General features: G+C 39.1%; 1 protein-coding gene across 1 annotated transcript; it reads right to left on the bottom strand.

Annotated features, from left to right (window-relative positions):
- On the bottom strand, positions 1-17,230 carry CFAP206 (cilia and flagella associated protein 206). Its single transcript, XM_070954092.1, has 12 exons — positions 17,117-17,230; positions 16,348-16,431; positions 14,902-14,992; positions 13,266-13,454; positions 9,962-10,120; positions 9,191-9,399; positions 8,818-8,937; positions 4,518-4,716; positions 2,989-3,129; positions 2,284-2,477; positions 1,198-1,341; positions 1-231 (listed from the first exon to the last, which is right to left on the bottom strand). Exons 1-12 carry the CDS (start codon positions 17,222-17,224, stop codon positions 1-3), a joined length of 1,869 nt encoding a protein of 622 aa, XP_070810193.1. The 5' UTR covers positions 17,225-17,230.
- Between the last annotated feature and the right edge of the window lie 3,075 nt (positions 17,231-20,305).

Here is a 20,305-nt window from a genome sequence, read left to right on the forward strand (position 1 = left end):
TTATGTTTCATCAACTGCTCTTGTTAAGTTCACTTTGGTCATACGAGTAGTTGGGGGTGTTCCTCCACGAAGACCAGCTAGGAAAATCTGTGGCTTTGGTACATTGCTACTATTCTCTCGCTTAGTTTGTGAGCCAGAATCCTTCAACAAGTACACTTGGCTGCAGTTGTCCCTTCTCATATGACTGAGGTTAGTTTGCATTGAGTGAGTTAGCTTTTGGCGCAAGTTAGCCTGAATACAGAAAAAAGATATGCAACTAAGTAAAAACACGCTCTTAAAAGTATATGGATTCACTGCATATTTTTTTAATACTAGAATGCCAGTAATTGAAACCTAATACTTAAACTATAACTATAAATCTAGGTCAACTAGATTGTTAATAGGAAATAATCATTTTGAGAAGATTTCTCTCTGTTTTAAAATTGGGACAGTCTAGACTTTTCTCTTGTAATAATCACGGCAAAGGCAGAACAGGCATCTGTTTAACTCAGTCAAATTTGTATGAATTAAATTTCCAGATGAACTATTATTTACTGGTAAATATAGAATCAAGAGCCTCACTCAATCTTCTCTAGTTTCCGATGTAAAAATAAAGATTGACTTCATTCTTGAGAATCCATTGGCTTATAAATGTACTGTACCATTTTGTATTAGCATAGCTTTCTTCTTACATGTTAAAAAGAACAAGGGCAATTTATGCCATGTTAATTTATTAAATGTATATCCTGTCTTTCCATTACAAACATTCAAAAGAAGGTTTATTTTTAAAAAACACTTAAAAAATAAAGTAGTGTAAGAGCAAACAAGATCAGATCTTATGAAAAACTTGTAGAAAATTGTTTTAAACTGGAGCTCAAACACTGTTAAAATTAATTAACATTTCAAACATAAAACCTTCAGAGCTTCACAAAGCTGCAGAGAATATTTCAAACACGGGGTATAAATAAATAAAAAGTATGTTCTGCATACTGTATAAATGATTATTCTCAATCTTTGTGGTTCACATTTATTGCAAATAATCAATCATGGCCCCAGCTTTAATAATCTGAATGTTTTGTCTCATAATTTCAGATCCTACCAGAACTAGATATTTTGTTCAACTGGAAAATTGGGAATTCCAGTAATTAACAGGCTACCTGAGATCATGGGACAAAAATTCCAGCCCTTTTAGTTCAGTTATCAGGCTAGGATACAGACCAGCTTGATGGCTTTTCTCCTCAACTCCCATTCATTCCACTCATAATTCTTCACAATTGTTGGTGGCAAAATATGGGTATCAGTCTGAGTACTGCTGTCACATTTTGAGATTGGCTGTAGTAATTGCTTGTCTTTAGCTCTAAACTGGAACAACAGCAAGAATAAAAACAAACTTAGTGTTATTCTCATCCCCTTTCCTTAATTTTTGGATAAATGTCACAGAAACTCAATCTGAATTTTTTAAGAAAATGTTTTTGGTGGTATGGCTCACTCTGCTTTCTTCTCATTACACATGACTGAGAAGAATATCAGTAAGCGATTGCTTAGCATATTTCAAATTGGGAAACTAAACTCACTGCCAATAGTGCTGTTGTGGTCCACCAGCAGCCTGCGGAGCTGGCAGCGGAGTCGGACAGTGAGGAGGCTGGGGAGGACAATGGGCCATTCCTGGAGTCAGGGGAAGGCCCGGACGAGGGCTCTGCGTCGGAGGCAGAGATGGGGCCGGGGCCATCTGGGAGTGATGCGTGGACTCCAGAGCCTCCAAAGGCGGACAGCAGAGAGGCAGAGGAACAGGAGGAGTCTGTTCCTAGTGCATGCATGCGAAGAGCTGCCAGAAGGCAAGAGCAGCTGAAGAAAAAAGGACAACTCAGGAGTAAGGCCAGAAGATGATTGGCCATTCCCGTAAGGCTTAAAAGAGCAGCAACGAGCTGTTGGGTTCTTTGTAGAAAAGCAACGTTCCCGTGCTTCTCAGCGTGTCTTGAACTTTGTGGGGATTTTGCCAAGAAAAGCCTTTGACAGGTTGCCAAAGACATCAAAGATTGGTGATAAAGCTGAGGGACTGGTTATTAAGAATTTTGTTTTGGACTAAGCTGAGAATGAATTAATTCTCAGCTGCTTTAATAAAATAAGTTTGTTGAGGACTGAATTGTGTTTGGTAATTACTATTTGGGCCTCGGTCACAAGTGCAGACATCACCACTGTACCAAGATCCACCTTTGCTTTGAGAGATATTCTAGTCCGCTTCCTAGAACAGGTGTTTGCCAGCAGTGCCTCTTTAAATCAATTATTGAAGACTAAATGGAGCACCTGAGAATAAGGAGCCAGGTATTCAAACTGATGGTGAAGCTCAAGCAGCTGAATAAGTTCTGCACATTCCTTGGCTTTTTCTGCTATCATCTTAATATATTTATCTGGACATTTGGCAAATGAATATGCAGCTTCCTTAGAATTAAAAGAATAATATTTCTCCTTATATTTCAAGACTCCAATGGAAGGATTTCCTAAAAAATAAAAAGCACAAAAAGTTCGCTATACGTGCCTCTAAACATAATTTTCTTAACTTTTGAAGGAAGAAAGTATGCAATATACGGATCTTTTTTAAAAAATTAAGCCCAAATTTTACACTGTGTTCCCCCCTGCTCCCTGTTTTTCAACTGTGTTCTTAAAAGAAGAGGGGGAGAGAAGAGGAAAAAAGAGACACCTAATATAATGTGGCTGCACAGCAAATAGCATCAGGAAGCAATTATCATGCTTCATTCATATCATGCTCATGAATCTGAGAAGTGTTCTAGAAATCAGGGGTCTCCAACCTTGGCGGAGACTCCCAGAATTCAGTCCCAGAATTGAAATTCACCAAGCTTAACATTGCCAAGGTTGGAGGCCCCTCTCCTAGATAACATTGTCTTCCATTTATAACCTCTGATCTTTAAATATACTATATTTAAATATATATCCGATGTTTAAATATATTATATTTTTATTATATTTAAAGCAAGAATTATCTATAATTACCTGGGATAAGAAGGCCATCCTTAACAGCAAAAGTGTATGCACAAAACCCATGATACTGAAACAGCAGTTGGCTAAAATTAATTGTACTTTCTGGAAAGAACCATTCTTCTTTGACAAAATCAGCAGGATTTACTTTATCATCTAAAAAGAATAAATTGAGAAGAATACAAATTAAAGTCTTAGCCAGTACAGGACACCTAAGGGCCTGTAGTATTCCCTGAGATATTTTCATCAATATCTTCAAAAGAGATGTGTACAATAGATCATACATGAATCATTTCATGCACAGAATAGCTACCTTGGAGTAGTTTGAGCCCAAACTGAAACATTAAGTATTTAGTCTGGATACAGAAAGAAAGGCGGCGGCTCTTTTGCAAATGTGGATCAGGGCAGCTGAGAGGAGGCATAAGATTATAGAGGTAGACAAGAGTTTTGGGATTAAGGAGAGAAGCAACTTAGAACTAAGCAAAAATTTCCTGACAGTTAGAACAATTAATCAGTAGGAACAACTTGTGTCCAGAAGCTGTGAATGCTCCAACACTGGAAGTTTTTAAGAAGATGTTGGATAACCATTTGTCTGAAGTGGTGTAGGGTTTCCTGCCTAGATAGGGGGTTGGACTAGAAGACCTCCAAGGTCCCTTCCAACTCTGTTATTCTATTCTATTCAATGATCTGGCAGCAGTGACAACTAAGGGGGTGGAGGAAAGGAAGAAAAGGCATTGGAAAATCAGGTATTGGGCAGCTTGATGGGATATACTGAGCTGAGAAACAGGCAGCTGCAGCAATGGAGATTGAGGGGACTAGAGAGAAAATTGGAGAAAATTAGGTAGAGCTACTGGCAGTAAAGACTGAATAGAGGCCGAAAGGAAAGGTGCTAGGAAGATGAAATCTGGTATATTATGCTGTACAAGGAGTTGCTGAGGGGAGTAAAGGACAGATGGGGGAGGGCAACATGTAAAATCACTATGGGATCTCTACAGGTTTTGTTTTGGCCCAAACTCAGAGCATTATAACTTTCAGGATTTTGTTTTTGCTGAACCATGACTCCTCTAGAACACGAATGAAGGCGAAAATACATGTCCCAGGATAATGTTGGATCCTGCATCATCTTCTAGACCAGTTTGTGTTTGTTCCAGAAGTTCCAGAACACAGCGTTTGCTTCAGGTTGGAAGCTAAATACATTTTTTTATTCCGTGCTCATTTTTCATATTTAACATTGCATTGCCTTCTCCCTGAGGGACAAAAAGTTCACCATCATTTTTTGCTATCCTGAACCAATTCCAACTGAAGCCATATAGCACTATGTTGTCATGTTCCTTAAAATATCAATATAATATCAGTATAAGAAAAGTATGAATGAAAAAGATGTTATTTTGTCTACAAAATTACAACAATACGAGAGATTCTTGATATTATATGACTAAGGACATGAGGACTGCTACTTCCTCTCCCCCCCCCCGAAAAAAAAACTTCAAAAAATTTCAAAGAATATGTAGCAGCTTAAGTTTTTATTTACTCCTTCTACTTACCAGCATGTTTTAGTAACCTTTCTTCATCAGTTTTAATAACAAGGCCTTCAAGAAGAGGCGCTATCAACTCCTCAGGAAAGATTAATGTGTGGGTTTCTAAGAACTGCTGGAGACTGACGGTCAAATTATTGAGGAAACTGAGCACCAATATTTCATCTTGAAAACTGGTCCAAAGGTTAGAAAGCCCAATAAATGCAGGCTAGAAGGAAAAAGATTCATATAAAAATATGTTTCTATTATGGCTGCAAAACTGTATTGCCCATTTGTCAAAAGTATGCAGAACATATTTTGTACGCACATTATATATTACAAGGTATGTCCAGCAAAAAGGTTTTTAAGTGGTGCGTTTGTGGATGCTTCGATTTACAACTGCAATTGAACCCATAATTATTATTGCTAAGCAAGACAGTTATTAAGTGATTTCTGTCCCATTTTACGATTTTTCTTGCCAGGGTTGTTAAGTCAGTAGCATGGTTGTTAAGTGAATCTGGCTTCCCCATTGACTTTGTTTGTCAGAAAATCACAAAAGATGGCCCTGGGACACTGCAACTGTCACAAATATTTGCCAGGTGCCAAGCATCTGAATTTTGATCATGTGACCACAGCTTTGCTTCAATAGTCGTAAGTGTGAAAAATGGTCATAAATAACCTTTTACATTGCTGCTGTAACTTTGAGTGGTCACTAAGTGAATGGTTGTAAGTCGTGGGCTACCTGTATATGGATTGGGGAGATACTTTTAAGGCTAATCCAGACATACTGTCAGAAATGCTGTGTTCAGGTCTCCTGCAGGTCCTTTAAAAAGTTAAACAAAGTGGTTGATGCATTTTTTTTTCCCGCCACATATAGTTGAGCAACTATTCTTTGGTTGGCAAATTACACATAGGGAAGGTATGCAGCAAATGTAATGGCAAATGACAGTTCTGGGGAAAATTCAATTTGAGAAAACAAGATGAAGCCCTTGAAAGCTTCGACGTCATGATCCTGGAATGAGGAACAATAAGAAGACTCTGGCCAGGGGACGTAATATATGAACAGAATTAAGAATGGAGAGATACTGGGAGTTTGTGCCAGTGGGCTCTAAACACATTTCAACTGGTTTGAACAGGGTGCTGGTGAAGAACCCTACAAGGTAACAAAATAGGAGCTGAAGGCGGAAGGTGCAGAACAGGTCAAATGACTCAGTTCTGGATTAGGATCAAGAAACAGAAGATTTGCCAGGAGACAATCGCAATAATGTAAACTGAGAAACAACCAGAGCCTGAATCAATAAAGCTAAAGCTTCTCTATCAAGTCCATTGGATATTAAATGAATATCTGTGCCCTTGCTACATGGCGCTCACATGTAACACCTCTTCTGCGCGAGCTGCACTGGCTTCCGGTGGCCTTCCGAGTGCGCTTCAAGGTGTTGGTTCTTATCTTTAAACTGCTCCATGGTTTAGGACCTGAGTACTTACGAGACCACCTGCTGCAACCGATAACCTCCCACCAACCAATACACTCTCACAGAGTAGGCCTACTCATAGTACCATCATTAAAACAATGTCATCTAGTAGTTCCAAGGGAGAGAGCCTTCTCTGTGGGGGCACCTACTCTTTGGAACAAAATACCCCCTGGAATACAAATAATCCCAGATCTTCGTACTTTCCGACGTGCCCTGAAGACCTTTCTGTTTCAACAAGCAGGGCTAGCATAAACATCTAAATTCTATGCCAAGGTCTTAGCAGATACACTAAGTTGACTCAATTTATTATTTACTGTTTATAAAAAAAAAAAAATTATATGTATATGAAATCTTATTCTGTTCACCCCTGAGTCCTTCAGAAGGGCGGTATAGAAATTCAATAAATAATAATAATAATAATAATAATAATAATAATAATAATAATAATAATAATAATAATAATAATAGATAATAGATAATAGATAATTGAATACAAATTGAAGTTGAGCGACTGTGGAAAAAGAAATCGTGTGTTGTCCCGATTATAATTGGAGCCCTCAGAGCAATACCCAAAGGGCTACCCCGCTATTTAGAAATCCTAAATTTGCCGGACTTGAACATTTTGACTCTACAAAAAATCACCTTACTCGGAACAGCTTACATCCTCCGACGATACCTTAACAGTTCCTAGGTCCTTGGTTAGGACTCGAGCTGCTGAGCTATTAACCAGCCTCAAAGGCTGTGAATCTCACTAAAGATTAACCAATAAATAATAATAATAATAATAATAATAATAATAATAATAATATCATCATCATCATCATCATCATCACCTTAAAAGGGTTCAAAGTGAGCTTATCACAAGGCAAGATATTGAAACTGCAGAAAAGATACATCTAATGTATGTTAGAATGTTAAAGCTTTAGTCCGGCAAGATACTGTCCATTAGATGCAAGCAAATAAAGGATTGGACTTGACTGGATTTCTCTGTGTTGTCTTTGGGCTTGGGTCTGATGGTGACCTTGCCTAATAGCCGTGAGATTCAGTTCCAATTGTCATAATAAATCAAGGACTACTTGTATTGTTTTAAACTTCAGTTATCCAACCAGTTATACAGGAGTTGATGATTATAGAAACTGAAATTAAATAAATAACAGCACAAAGGATGACAGAATAGGAGCTAGAACTAATCCCCAATGGATTAGTTGCAAAAGAACTGGAAGACAAAGAAGACTTGAATTAATGCAATGCTTAGCCAATGATGTTCAGGATCTGTTAATCAAAAGTATTAAACATTGCCATTAGGTCCAAAAAGACCAACATCAATGTAAGATGTTGGGACTTGGCCCACAGAGTATCATTTAGTACTCTGGACAGCACTGGATTGAATGCCCCAAATCTTGATTAATTGGAAAAACAAGGCCACTGGAAGAAAAAGGAACAATTGTGAGAAGACAATTGACTCAAAAACCTGAATAAAAAGAGAAGCAGAGATACAGGTCAGTAAGTTTAGTTAGTAATACTATAGTACAATATTTTAGCTATGTTAGCATATTTTTAACAATTTGTAATAACACTGTGCAGGTTGAGTTGTGTTTATACATGTTTAAATATGAACCAAGTCTCTGGCTGCAGAACAAGTCCTTATCAGTCTGGTGCAGAGCTCACAATGTGAGCATCTTAAGTGTACATTCTCTGTATTCAAGTTAAATATTTTATTGTAATAGTGCTGTTCTTATTAACAATGCCACAAAACGGTGTAATTCATCCTGTTATATGTGAGATGAATTAACATTTAAATTTCCGGAACAAAATTTATCAAAAAATGCAATGAACATTATTTTGGTTGTAAAGTGAATGACCAACATAAGAACTGGGGAATTGGGCCCCTCACATTTGTTGTATAATATGTGTTAGACGTTTAACACGACAGTGAGAAGATTCACACCATATGCCGTTCTCTGTTTCTATGACTGGAGGAAGCCCCCAAAAATTATACCTCTGCCTAAAAAGCACAAAAGGAATCACTTCTAACAGAAAGAATGCTGTGAAGTACCAGTTTACCATCTGGAATGAGGGCCTGTCGCACATAATGAGGAGTTGCCTGTACCAAGATCTCCAGAAAATGTGACATTTAGTTTTCCTTTCTCCTTTCCACATCAAACTTGGGCTTAAGAAAACTCAGCAAAAGCAATGAATAAAATTGCAATTGGATTCAGTTACTTGAGGAATACATTTCCCAGGGTTACTGATGCTAAATTTAAGGAAGATATTTCTGTAGCTCCTTGGATTAAAAAAAAAAAAAGATAAAACACGACAAATTGGACACGCTTGATGAAGTGCTAAGTGAGATTGGAAATACTTCATGGTGATTATTCAAAAGCACCTGCAAAAACTTTTAGGAAAAGTCTAAAGCAGAAAGCTATTGCGAAATAGTGAGTTCCTGATGTCGTACCAAGTTATGCAGTGTAACATGTCATTGAAAGTTCATTTCTCAGACTCTCACTTGGACCTTTTCCCTGACAACCTCAGTGCAGCCAATGACAAGCACAGTGAATGATATTATCAGGACTTTTCAAACAAGGGAAAGCGCCACAAAGGCAAGCGGAAACTTGGTATTCTGGCTGACTACTGCTAGATCTTTGGGAGAGATATTCCTAAAGTGAAATTCAGCAGAAAATCAAACGCTGCTTCCTTTAGATATCAGTATTCTAATTTTAATTAACTTTTAAATATAGGCATTTATCAAAGTAAAGTTGTGTGTCACTCAAAAACCCTGCTAGACAGATTGGGTGAATCTATCAACTGGTAAATAAAAGCTTATAATTTCAGAATATTCTTGAAATTCAGAAACTCACATAAACAAGAGATGTGGGCACTGCCGTTTTTGACTTAACAATGTTGTTGACCTGTTCCATCTCAGCTGCGAATTCCTTTTGCATCATTTCAACTTCTTGTGCGCATGTGATCACTTCAGACTGAAAATATATGTTAGAGGTGGCAGGTATAACATTTGTAGGAAATAATAAAAGTCATACCGAGTTGCTTAATAAACAAAAACATACTTTGTAGATTGGACCATTTCATTTTTTTAAAAAAAATTGAGAACATGAAAATATCATACATTCGTATTTCAGCTAAAAGTGATTTGCCATCACTCAAATTTTGCCCACCTTTCACTAAGACAGTTTCAGCTACATTGAACATTTGCAACACATAATGGAATCTTACCAGAATAATGCAGAGGAAAGCTTCATGTTGTCTGACATTGTAGAGGGCTTCTTTCAACATTGTCTGCCCGAGTTCTATGTCACCATTATGACTCTCGTGCATCATTTCAATCAAGGCCGTGTATCGGTGGGCTAGCTGTTGGGAACCGTGCAGTTCAATGTCTATATGATGGCTGGCTGCTGGGATAGCTTCATTCAGAATCGCTGGCACTGTTGACACACAGTTTATCTCAAAGTTCCATTTCTTTAATTAGCAAAATACATTTTCCTCACATGCCCAGGACTAAATTATTATTTAAAGAGCACTGTACATCCCTTAGGTGTACTCTTGGGCTTTTGAGAAGTCCTTTCCCCTATAGCCTCCTACATGCTTCAGAAAGTGTCCCCAGAAGCTGAGGAGATTCTCCAATAATGTCTACAACAAACACAAAAGGTTAAATGTGAAAGGGAAAGTCACCATTGGTGAATGTGCAGAAGGACGTCATGTACATTCACAGACCTCCTTGGATTGTGCTTTAAATCAATTAGACACAGATAAGAAATATTGTACCAAATTTTCTATCTTTGAAAAAAAACTATGATCAGATTGTTCTGGAGGCTACACAGAGAAAAATAACATGGGGGGGGGGAGATTAAAGGTAATTGTCATCCTCAAGCCCCTCTTCTGAAGCTCTTAAACAATTCCGAGCAGCCCTGAACATTTCTGACATGTTCAAAAGTAGGTTAAGTATATATGTTCTGCACTTACGTTAGTAAATAGGTATTCACTTACAGTCATCAATGCCTTCACCGCCTTTCCCACTGTCCTTGTTGAACAATCGAATTCCTGTGACAATCATGGTGAGTTCTTTCAATTGCTGTTCTTTCTCTTTTTTACTTAGAGAGAGGAAAGCCGCAAGCTCTGTTTGAGGAAATACACTCTGCAGGGCAGCTGGTAAAATATTAAATATGCAAAGAGTCAGATCATGAAAAACACTGACTTCCAAGAGAGAACAGTAGAGATGCCTGTTTGGAAACAAACCATCTCTAATCTCTACCCTATGCCTAACACAATATAATTCTTGCTCATTTTTTAGTTCTGCTATTGAAATACTGCAAATTTGTTTAGATTTTAACATTTTTGATATTTAACATGTGGAGCTTCAGAAAAAATCAGTTAAGTAGATATTATTTCATTGCGCAAATGTAAAGACAAGCTTGGAGACTTGTTGGAATATCAGTTGTCTTAACAGTCCATAAAAATCCTTTCCTGAGCTCTTAAAAATGGGTTCTGGCTTAGTGATGGACAACTTCTGCCTTGAAGTGCTGGGCAACTTTAATCACCCTGAAGGCCAGTTCCAACAATGCCCAGGAATTTATGTGCTCGATGGCAATGTTGTGGCCCTCCAGCTGCCAGCAGAGCTGGCGACAGACTCAGACGATGAGGAAGTTGGGGAGGAACTTGGGCCAGTTCTGGAGTCTGAGGAAGGCTCTGACGGATGCACTGTGTCGGACACAGAGATAGAGCCAGGGCCGTCCGACATTTCCCAGCCACCGGAAAGGCAGCTGCCTTTGGAGGCTGATATGAGTGAGGAGGAAGAACAGCTGGGGCCTGTTCCAGATACACATATGTGCAGAGCAGTTAGGAGAGGTGAACAACAGAAGACAAGGAGTCGACTCAGGAAGCAAAGCACATGTGGACACTGAATGGCCCCTCCCTGGCTGGGGAATAAATAGAAGGAAAGGGAAGTGGTTGTTGCAGGAGACAACAGTTCGTATTTCTGAAGATTTTGCTCATTGGGTTTCATGTCACAAAGATTGCTTGTCAGAACTTAATTTGTAGATTTTTGGCTGGGAGCTCACGGCCTTGCAATTATCACAAGGTACTGATAAGGCCTGTTACTGAAGTTAATTCCTTGAAGGACTATTGCCTCGACTTTTTGGTGGGTGAATGCAATTAATTCATAAGAGGTAAATAAACAGGAAGTTTTCATGACAAGGACTCTGTTTCTTGCTTCTGCTAAGGCTGGGTCAGAACAGGCAACCATAGACTTGTTTCAAATAGTCATAGGTTCAACACATATAGGTGACCATGCATGTAATGTTTGTTTCAGAATGGAGGTTACATGAAGAGTTTTGTTATGACCAAATAACATACTGATTGTTAGCCATCCAGGATCTCCACGGAACAGGAGAATCTATTTGAGTGATCTGTCTCACATGCCTAAAAAATCCAAAGTTTCCAGAAAGCCCTTAGGGAATTCTCAGCTGTGTAGCAGGCAGTTCTATACAGTGCCCATTGAACAATTAGTAGCAGAAGGCAAATGGGATGCTGAACAGTATTGCCCCTGAGTAGTCCTTTTCTAGGGCTTCTGCTGACTGGCTCCTTCACACTTCCTTGAGGAAGGGAGGAAATACCAAAACTGAAACATTCTGAAAAGGTCATCCCTGGATAGGACTTTCAGATAATTCTAATTGGTGGTGGGTTTCTACTGGTTTGGGCGAACCAGTAGTGGCGGCGGCGGGAGGCTCCACCCATCCGCCCAGATGTCATCACGGATGCTCTGCGCATACACAGAAGCGCTATGCGCAAGCTCTCACAGTTCCAAACCACTAGCGAAGGTAAGTGAAAACCACTACTGATTCTAATCCAATTTTGAGCATTCTTGCTAAGATGAGGTATGTGAGTACTTGTGAAGGATATTAAGTTAGTGATAGTGGACCACAATACCATAGAAGCAGACTATTTGGAATCTTTTCAGTGATAGTTGAGACTAGAATATGCAGGTGACACTTTTGTCAGTTTTATGAATGGCCTACACCAAGCCCTCAAGGACCAGAAGTACTCCTTCTGGTCCTGCTTGATCCCTCAGCAGGTTTTAATAACATTGGTGATATTTCTTTCTGGATTATCTTCAGGATTGGGGGATTGGAAGCACCACTTGTAGTGGATTTGTGATGGGAATCAAGAGGTCATTCCGATGGCCCCTGATATGCAAGATGCTACAGAGGTTGGTCATCCCTCCTCTGCTCTATAACATCTGTATGAAACTACCAGGAGAGGCCACACAATAGTTTGGGGGTGCAGAATCATCAGTTTGCTATTAATTGAATCAGTGGTGATGAGAGAACAGGCTACTATAGGTAATCCTGACTGACTGTAATCAGGACCAGGCATTTCATCACTAAGAGATGTGGTAGGGGTGAAATCCAGCAGGTTCTGACAGGTTCTGGAGAACGGTAGCGGAAATTTTGAGTAGTTCGGAGAACCGGCAAATACCACCTCTGGCTGGCCCCAGAATGGGGTGGGAATGGAGATTTTGCAGTATCCTTCCCCCAGGAATGGGGAGGGAATGGGGATTTTGCAGTATCCTTCCCCCAGGAGTGGGGAGGGAATGGGGATTTTGCAGTATCCTTCCCCTGCCACACCCACCAAGCATGCCCACCAAGCCACACCATACCCACAGAACCGGTAGTAAAATAATTTGGATTTCACCACTGAGATGTGGTCATAAGTCGCAACATTGTATGATCATGCTAATTTATGAGTCATAGCACCCCCATGGTCACATAATCTCCATTTGCTCCCTCTTGCCCAGCTTCTCCATTGACTTTGCTTGTTGGAAGCTGGATGTTAAGACAGAACACCTATGCCATCGTAGAATGTAGTGCTCTGCACTATTGCAGTATTTCTGTTCCCATTAAACAATTTTTAGTTTTCAGAAATCCTCTCTAGTTGTAGAGAGGATGAGAAGAGTTTCTTTGTGGCGGTTGCAATGCAAGGGGAGGCAATATGCTGCCTCTGTAAACAGCTTAGAAAGGCTGTAAAGTGCTATGAAGCGGTATGAAGTCTCAAGTGCTATTGCTATTCTCTTTTTCTGTTATATATAGGCATATGTGAATGTGTGGATAGATAGATAGAGACAGAGGAAGGGGCAGAGACAGAGACCCTTTAATGTTTCCAGCTTAAGCTGAAGGACAGCATTGAAAGTGGTATTTATTTTTTTCTAATATCTCCTTGAGTAACTACTATAGTAAAATCACTATATGCAATATTACTAAAAAGCTATAATGTTATATTTGGACATTTTACTAACCAGTTGCCTCTCTAATGACTTTGATGTCTGTAGGAGATCCAAGGCCAGAGCGTAGCAGCACATAGCTGACAATCTTTCGGTAAACGCTTTCTAATTCTTCTCGGGTACGAGCTCGGTTATCGGTAATTTCTCTAGATACAGGAGCAAGCCTGGAGTCTAGAACACGATGCTGTTCCTTAATTAACTCAACTAAGAGAAAGCACAAAACCATTGCATGAAAGCGCTTCCCATCTCTACTATTAAACTGTAGGTTAACGTATCACAATATAATTTAACAGAGAGAGACTTTCTCTCACTGGCCTTAGCATCCTGCAGTTAGACTTTCAATTCAAATCACAGAGAAAGCAAAAGGCTACAAAGAGACAAAAAAAACTTTCAGGAAGGTATAGCTAAGGAAAAGTACCCATATCAACTCTTCCCACATGTTCAGTGATGGGATTCAGCCAGTTTGCACCTATTCAGGAGAACCGGTTGTTAACTTTCTAAGCAGTTCGGAGAACCGGTTGTTAAAAGAAATCTTATTTTGGTTTTTTTTCCACTTTACAGGGCTAATCCTGTAAGGAAGGCAGGAAGGAAACATTCTGGTGTTGTTTCTAGCCTAATCATTATTGCCCTACTTACAGAAACTGCCTCTCTGGTTAACCCTTATGACATTGTAACAGCTAAGGCGAAGCACCCATCGACGTGACTGATGTTGAGCTGGCCATGCCCACATGGTCACATGACCACCGAGGCATGCGTACCCAGCTGGTCATTAGGGCAGAGAACCGGTTGTTAAATTATTTGAATCCCACCATTGCACATATTCATTTTGCTACAATGCTACTATAACCCTTCCAAATTATCCTAATCGCACAGTTGGGTTCCTCACCGAGTTAAAACAGATTGAATAATATTTTACAATTGGTAATTACACATAACCAATTTATTGGATCATTGGAATACAATATATCTATTTTATCAATTTGGTAAGGATATGTTTTCAGGCGTGGTACCTCAGTGGATTAAAAAAAATCAGAGAAGGTCTATACTCCAGCGTTCAAATCTTACCACCATATGACAGAGTAAGCTACTTTCACTTGCCTCAGTTCCACCCAATCTAGCAGTTTGAAAGCATGCAAATGCAAGTAGATAAATAGGTACCACTTCTATGGGAAGGTAATAGTGTCCCATGTTTTGCCAAATGCTTTGTGCTGCAGCATGATGCCATGCGGCCACAAATGTCTTCAGACAGCCTTGGCTCAGTGGCTTAAAGAAATGGAGATGAGCACCGCCCTATAAAATTGACTATGACTAGTGGAGTAAAACCCGCAAAGATACCCTTACCTTTGTAATGTTTTCAGGATTTCAAGATTAAATTAAAGACTATTAATGCTAGGCAAAATACTGGTTGGTTATATTTGAAGACACTTCATTTATAACTTCCTTGCTTTCATTTGTGTGCGTGATTGTTTATTACATTACTTACTTTTAATCTCAATATTAATATTATAAATATTTGGATAAACAAAAATGGATGTTTTACTAGGCAAGAAGCCCCATTGAAATCTAAATTTTAACCTAATGTAAGCATGAATGAGAATGCACTACGAGAGTAATATATTCACAATATATAACTTTACTACAAATTGTTTACCTCGATTTGTATAGTTCATATCAAAATAAACTTGCATCTTAATTGTGTTCAAGGATGGATTTTTAACATCAAGAAGTCTCCCAACGCAAAGCTGAAAAGAGATACTGTTGAAATAAATTATTTCAAGCTATCTTGCAAATGATGAAAACAGTATTTCTAGCAACATTTATTAATCTCTTGGTTCAAAGTTTATATACTGGAATCAAACATTATCATTCCAATGGAAATATAAGCCAAATTTCATATATATCTGCATGCTGCTCATGTAATATCCTGGTAAAAAAAGAAACCTAGTTCATGAGTACAACAGTATGGGACATCTCTGACAATGTCGTAAAATCTCATAAAATCAGCACAATAAAAACTGTATTATTGTATTTTATTAGTAGTACTGTTACTATTAAGTATCAGCTCTTTCTTTTTACTAAAGCATGTAAACTTTTTACTAAAGCATGTAATTTTTAAGTTCTTCAACACACTCAAATCTCTAGCAAGACAACTTCCATCTGCCTTAAAACATTCTACTTCATTTGGAAATTTATGTCTTCATTCTTTGGAGGTCTTACACACCTCAAAAAGGCCCAAGTTGGATTTGTGTAATTATTTTTAGAATCAGTTTGTATGTGAATGATTTTTAAATTCAAAGCATTGTGGCGGAAAACATTGAATGTAACATATTAACCACATTTTCATTATATTTTTACATACAGACTTGGTCTTAAGGAATAGTTCCAATGTATAGTTAGAAAATAATCTAATAATTGATTGATATCAAATTATTTTAAGAAGATATTTAAATGATACTGCAATGGTGCACTACCTCCCTCCTTCTTTCATAGAAGTCTGCAAATATTTGCTCTTCTCTTAGCTTAGTTGTGACAGATGTTGCTGGGCCTGTTCAATCATGAGGTAACATATGTCTTATTTATAATCTTCTTTTTCTTCAGAGCAACTTGCTTGGCTGATAATGAAGGAAGTCGGCCATTTGTCAATGTAGCTCAAACTGGCTTCTTCCTTTGTGCAGCTCTTGCATAATCTGATCAGGTTTCTTTTGATCTTGCTCTGTATATTAGTACTGCCTGCAGACCACTCACAGTTTACCACTACAATGACTATATGGGGCTTCTGGTTGGGACTGTCCCCTTTCCTCTTAAGCTTCTGACTACAATTTAGGCAATTACAGCTGATACTATTCCTGCAAACGGGAAGGCAGTATTCTCTATGGGATGAAGGACTTGTGAAGGGAAGAGAACAATCATAGGATGATGACAGAGCCTGGAATCTCACATCCAAACTTGCATAAATTCAAATTCAATGCTTTTTAATTTTTTAAGAATAATTTTATACTAGTGTACCACTCCCAAGAATAAAAAGGGTTATGTTTTTGTTGGACATATATAAAATTGAACAGAATCCTTTTGCATAAGTTCCAAAGCGAGTACTTACTTCAATAAGTTTCTGTACATCAGCCTTTGTTAGAGTCTTATCCACATTAAATCCATTCTTTGGATCCAGTACAACAGCTTTCACCTATAAAATGATAAAGAAGTTTCCTGATTAATTTGTTTCTTTTACACTTATTTAGGATTAAAGAGTAATTAGCAATGCCTGATTTAAACCTTATACTTAAATCTGATATTTAAATTAATACAATTCAACACCAGTGAATTAGTTTTGAACTGCAATCTGCTTAAAGATTAATAAATGACGGTTTCATCACTAGATAGACAGACTCATCAGAAAAAAAGATGAAGCTATATTATGTCACTGTTTGATAGGAGCTGAGTGCCATGTTTTATTCTTCATTTAATGATGAAAACTTTAAATAGCTTCACTACTTCCCCACACTGAGAGTCACATTCATCTTAGAAGCTGGGAGAACATGAGTTCTTTTCAGAAGCCAGATGGGTGACTTTGGGCCAGTTATTTTCTCTTCCCTAAATGGGAACTTGAAAAATATCTATCTACCAACCCCCACTGGATCACGTATTAGGTTAAGATCCATAATCTTCAATGAAGAGAACTTTGTCCTGTAGTGAACTAATTCAGGCTGCTAATATTAACTTTTTAAAACCAATATATTTAAGCATTTATGTCTTTTAATGTCTTTCATATGGTTCCAGCACACCACTCAAAAACCAGCTAGGCACCTCCAGTTAAAAATAGCTAAGCACCCCAAATTTAAATAGAGAAGATTTATTATTTATGTTGTTACCATGAATGCTACCAGAGTTTCTGTTACACTTTGTCCATTCATTGCACATTCTTGGCCTATTTCACGGATGATGTTCTTGATGACATTTTCAGCTTGACAGTGAGCCATTCTGCAGCAATAAAAAAGGAAGATCAACATTTGTCCTATTACTATTTTCAAGCTTGCTCTTATTGACAATACTGCATAAAGTCCTCCAACCTATCAAACTTTCAAAGATATAGAAATTTGAAATTTGAATAATAAATATCCTAGCCAAAAGACATGCATCATTAATGTCTATCAAGAAAACTGATCAAAAAAGTTTACTCTAATAGCTCTTGTTTGTTATAGAAAGCATATCATGCCAAGCAGACAATGGCTTGATGCTCTGACAATTTAAGAATTGTAGCACCATGGAAGAGGCCATGTTTCCAGTTCAATCTTTTACATCTCCAACTGTAGAAGGAGTTTACCTGTACAAAGTTCTAGAAACATGGATCAACAACCTGCATCCATGCATTGCAATTTTAATATTTTTGGCATCATATACAATAGTAGTGTTGCTTCCAATATCAGCAGAAAGCCAAAAACCTTAGCAAGTGAAGGAATGCAATCTTCATCAGTGCTGCCCTTGGATTAACTCTTACTTCATGTCTTCCGATGCCCTTTTCTCCATTTAACTTGCTTTTAAAACTAATTCTAGTTAACTAGTTGAACTAATTTTAACTAACATATTTGACCACTTATTTCTCAACCCCAAAAGAGTTCATTAAATGAATGCTTACGGTTCATATCCAGTCACAGTATGAAAGTAGGACGTTTACAATGCCTACCCAGACCACCACTAAAATACCAAAACGGTATGATTTCAGACAGAATTCTGATTCGGTCATCAGAAAAACCTGCACAAATTTACAGCATGGCACAACCCAATTTCATGCCATGATCGTTCTAACAATGTGATTAAGACCATTTATTTTCTGCTCCCTAGTTCTTCTCAACGCCCACCTCCCAAATCCATCACACGTTGCCATGCAGCGGCTTTCTTAACTTCCCAGAGGTACCTGAAAAATCAAAGATGGAGCATTCAAGGGACCTATAGGTGGGAAAGAGTTAATCCAAGGTGGATCTACAGGTGGGAAACTGAGGGTCATATATTCACTTACAGAAGTTCTTCAGGAACAAAGGAGGAGGCACAGCACCTCCAAAAGACCTTCTCACCGCCCTCCTAGCTTCGGGTCATACACCTTTTCTCCTTTCCACAACTGTTGCTTCCAGAAAACACACAATCGGGACGGAGGTGGGTGGGAAAGAGAGCAGGTAAGGTCAGGAGACCTATGCTTGCCCAGTGCACAGGTTGTGCCACGGAAACCACTCGGTCTCTTTAAAAGGTGTGCAAGGGGCGCTAGAAAGCTGACTAACGCCTGGCCCGCAATTCTGCGAGTGTTGGTTTTTACCTTTTGCACCGCTCTGACGAAACCAAGAGGAAGGTCAGACCGGATTACTTTCCGCCCCCACCTTCTCCACGATCGACTTTCTCCCCCTCTTTCCCAAGAAGCGTGTTGATCCATGCACCAGCCCTTTGTTTCCATGGAGACTATAGGCGCCTAGCCCTAGCCAATAGAGAGCCGCGGACCGACTGAATGGCGGGGCTAACGAGCCTCCCTCCGCAACTTCTGTCCTTTCTCGGAGTTGATGCTCCCCGTTTTCTTTCTCCGCGCCGTCCTTAACCAGACCTTCCCCCCCCTCTCTATATATTTGGGGGAAATCGATCCTTTACATTCCGGACAAATGGCCTGATTTTATTCCAAGGTACTTGTGTTCATTTCGCAAATTGTGGAGAAATGCCAGCAGAAGGAAGGACTGGCGGTTTTCGCCCTAAGCTGCAAACTGTACGCGTTCCTAACTATGCCTTTAGTAGACACGTGTCAAGAAGCTAGAGGGGGTTTTCTGCAACCTTAAGAGGTTGCAGAAAAAAATGCTTTTAGAAGCCTCTGACAATCAGTCAAGTTAGCATTTTTTTCTGCAACCTCTTTAGCCAAAAATGCCAAAAATTTAGGAAAAAAATGCCTTTAAAAATGCTTTTAAAAGCCTCTGACGATCCCAGCTTAGCCGCGAGATCATCAGAGGCTTTTTTTTTTTTTTTACTTTTAAAAGCATTTGTAGAAAAAATGATTTTAAAAGTTAAAAAAAAAAGCCTCTGATGATCGTGTGGCTCAGCTGGGCATGGGGGGGGGGAGGGCAGGGATTTTTGCTACTAGTTCTCCAAACCACCCACTGCCATCGCTTCCGGATCAAGCGATCCGGTCCGAACTGGGAGCATTTCACCCCGAGGGCCAGGATTCTGCTCTTAGGGTGTGCCTCCCCCTTTTCTAATTAAATATTTGAGGCTGTTTTTCACTACCTATAATGTCCCTAGTTGGGTTTTTGGCAAATCCCAAATTCAGTCTGTGTTTCTACAACAAATTATCTGTAAAGCCTTTTACTCATATGCAATTTAATATTGTCTTGGAACTTCATCCATCGAGCTGTCCAATTGTATCCATTCCTGGACTTAGAGGCACTGTTTTAGCAATCTTTTACAGCCCTCTCTAAGCGGTTTACAGTGTCAGCATATTGCCCTCAACAATCTGGGTCCTCATTTTACCGACCTCGGAAGGATGGAAGGCTGAGTCAACCTTGAGCCGATGAGATTCGATCTGCTGAACTGAAGCTAGCAGGCAGCAGAAGTAGCCTGCAGTACTGCACTCTAACCACTGCGCCACCTCAGCTCTCTGTTACCACTCATAACTTAGTCATCTCTCAGACTTCTGCATTGAGCTACCCTTTTAAGACTCTTTGAAAGTTACAGTTGGCGTAGAATTCAACAGTGCAGGTAGACTTGGTCATACATCTCACTTAGTTAGTTAGTTAGTTTATTATATTTATATACCGCCCCCTCTCCCGAGGGACTCGGGGCGGTGAACAGCCAGCAAATAAAATACACAAGATACAAAATTTAAAACAATATTAAAAAACTTTGCAAACTGGGTGCAATTCAAGGTGCTGGTTATCACCTATAATGGCACAGGGCTAAGTTATTTATAGGACCAATTGTCTCTGTAGTTTCTGCCTCTCTTATATATACTCCAACAGAGTGAGCATGTTCTAGATCAGGGGTTCCCAACCGGGGGTGCAAGACGATATTCCAAGGGGTGCGAAAACCTGGGT

Source organism: Pituophis catenifer, unplaced genomic scaffold (assembly GCF_029215685.1).
Source record: "Pituophis catenifer annectens isolate HBS135680 unplaced genomic scaffold, rPitCat1.0.hap2 SCAF_1, whole genome shotgun sequence".
In the NCBI taxonomy this organism is placed as follows: domain Eukaryota; kingdom Metazoa; phylum Chordata; class Lepidosauria; order Squamata; family Colubridae; genus Pituophis; species Pituophis catenifer.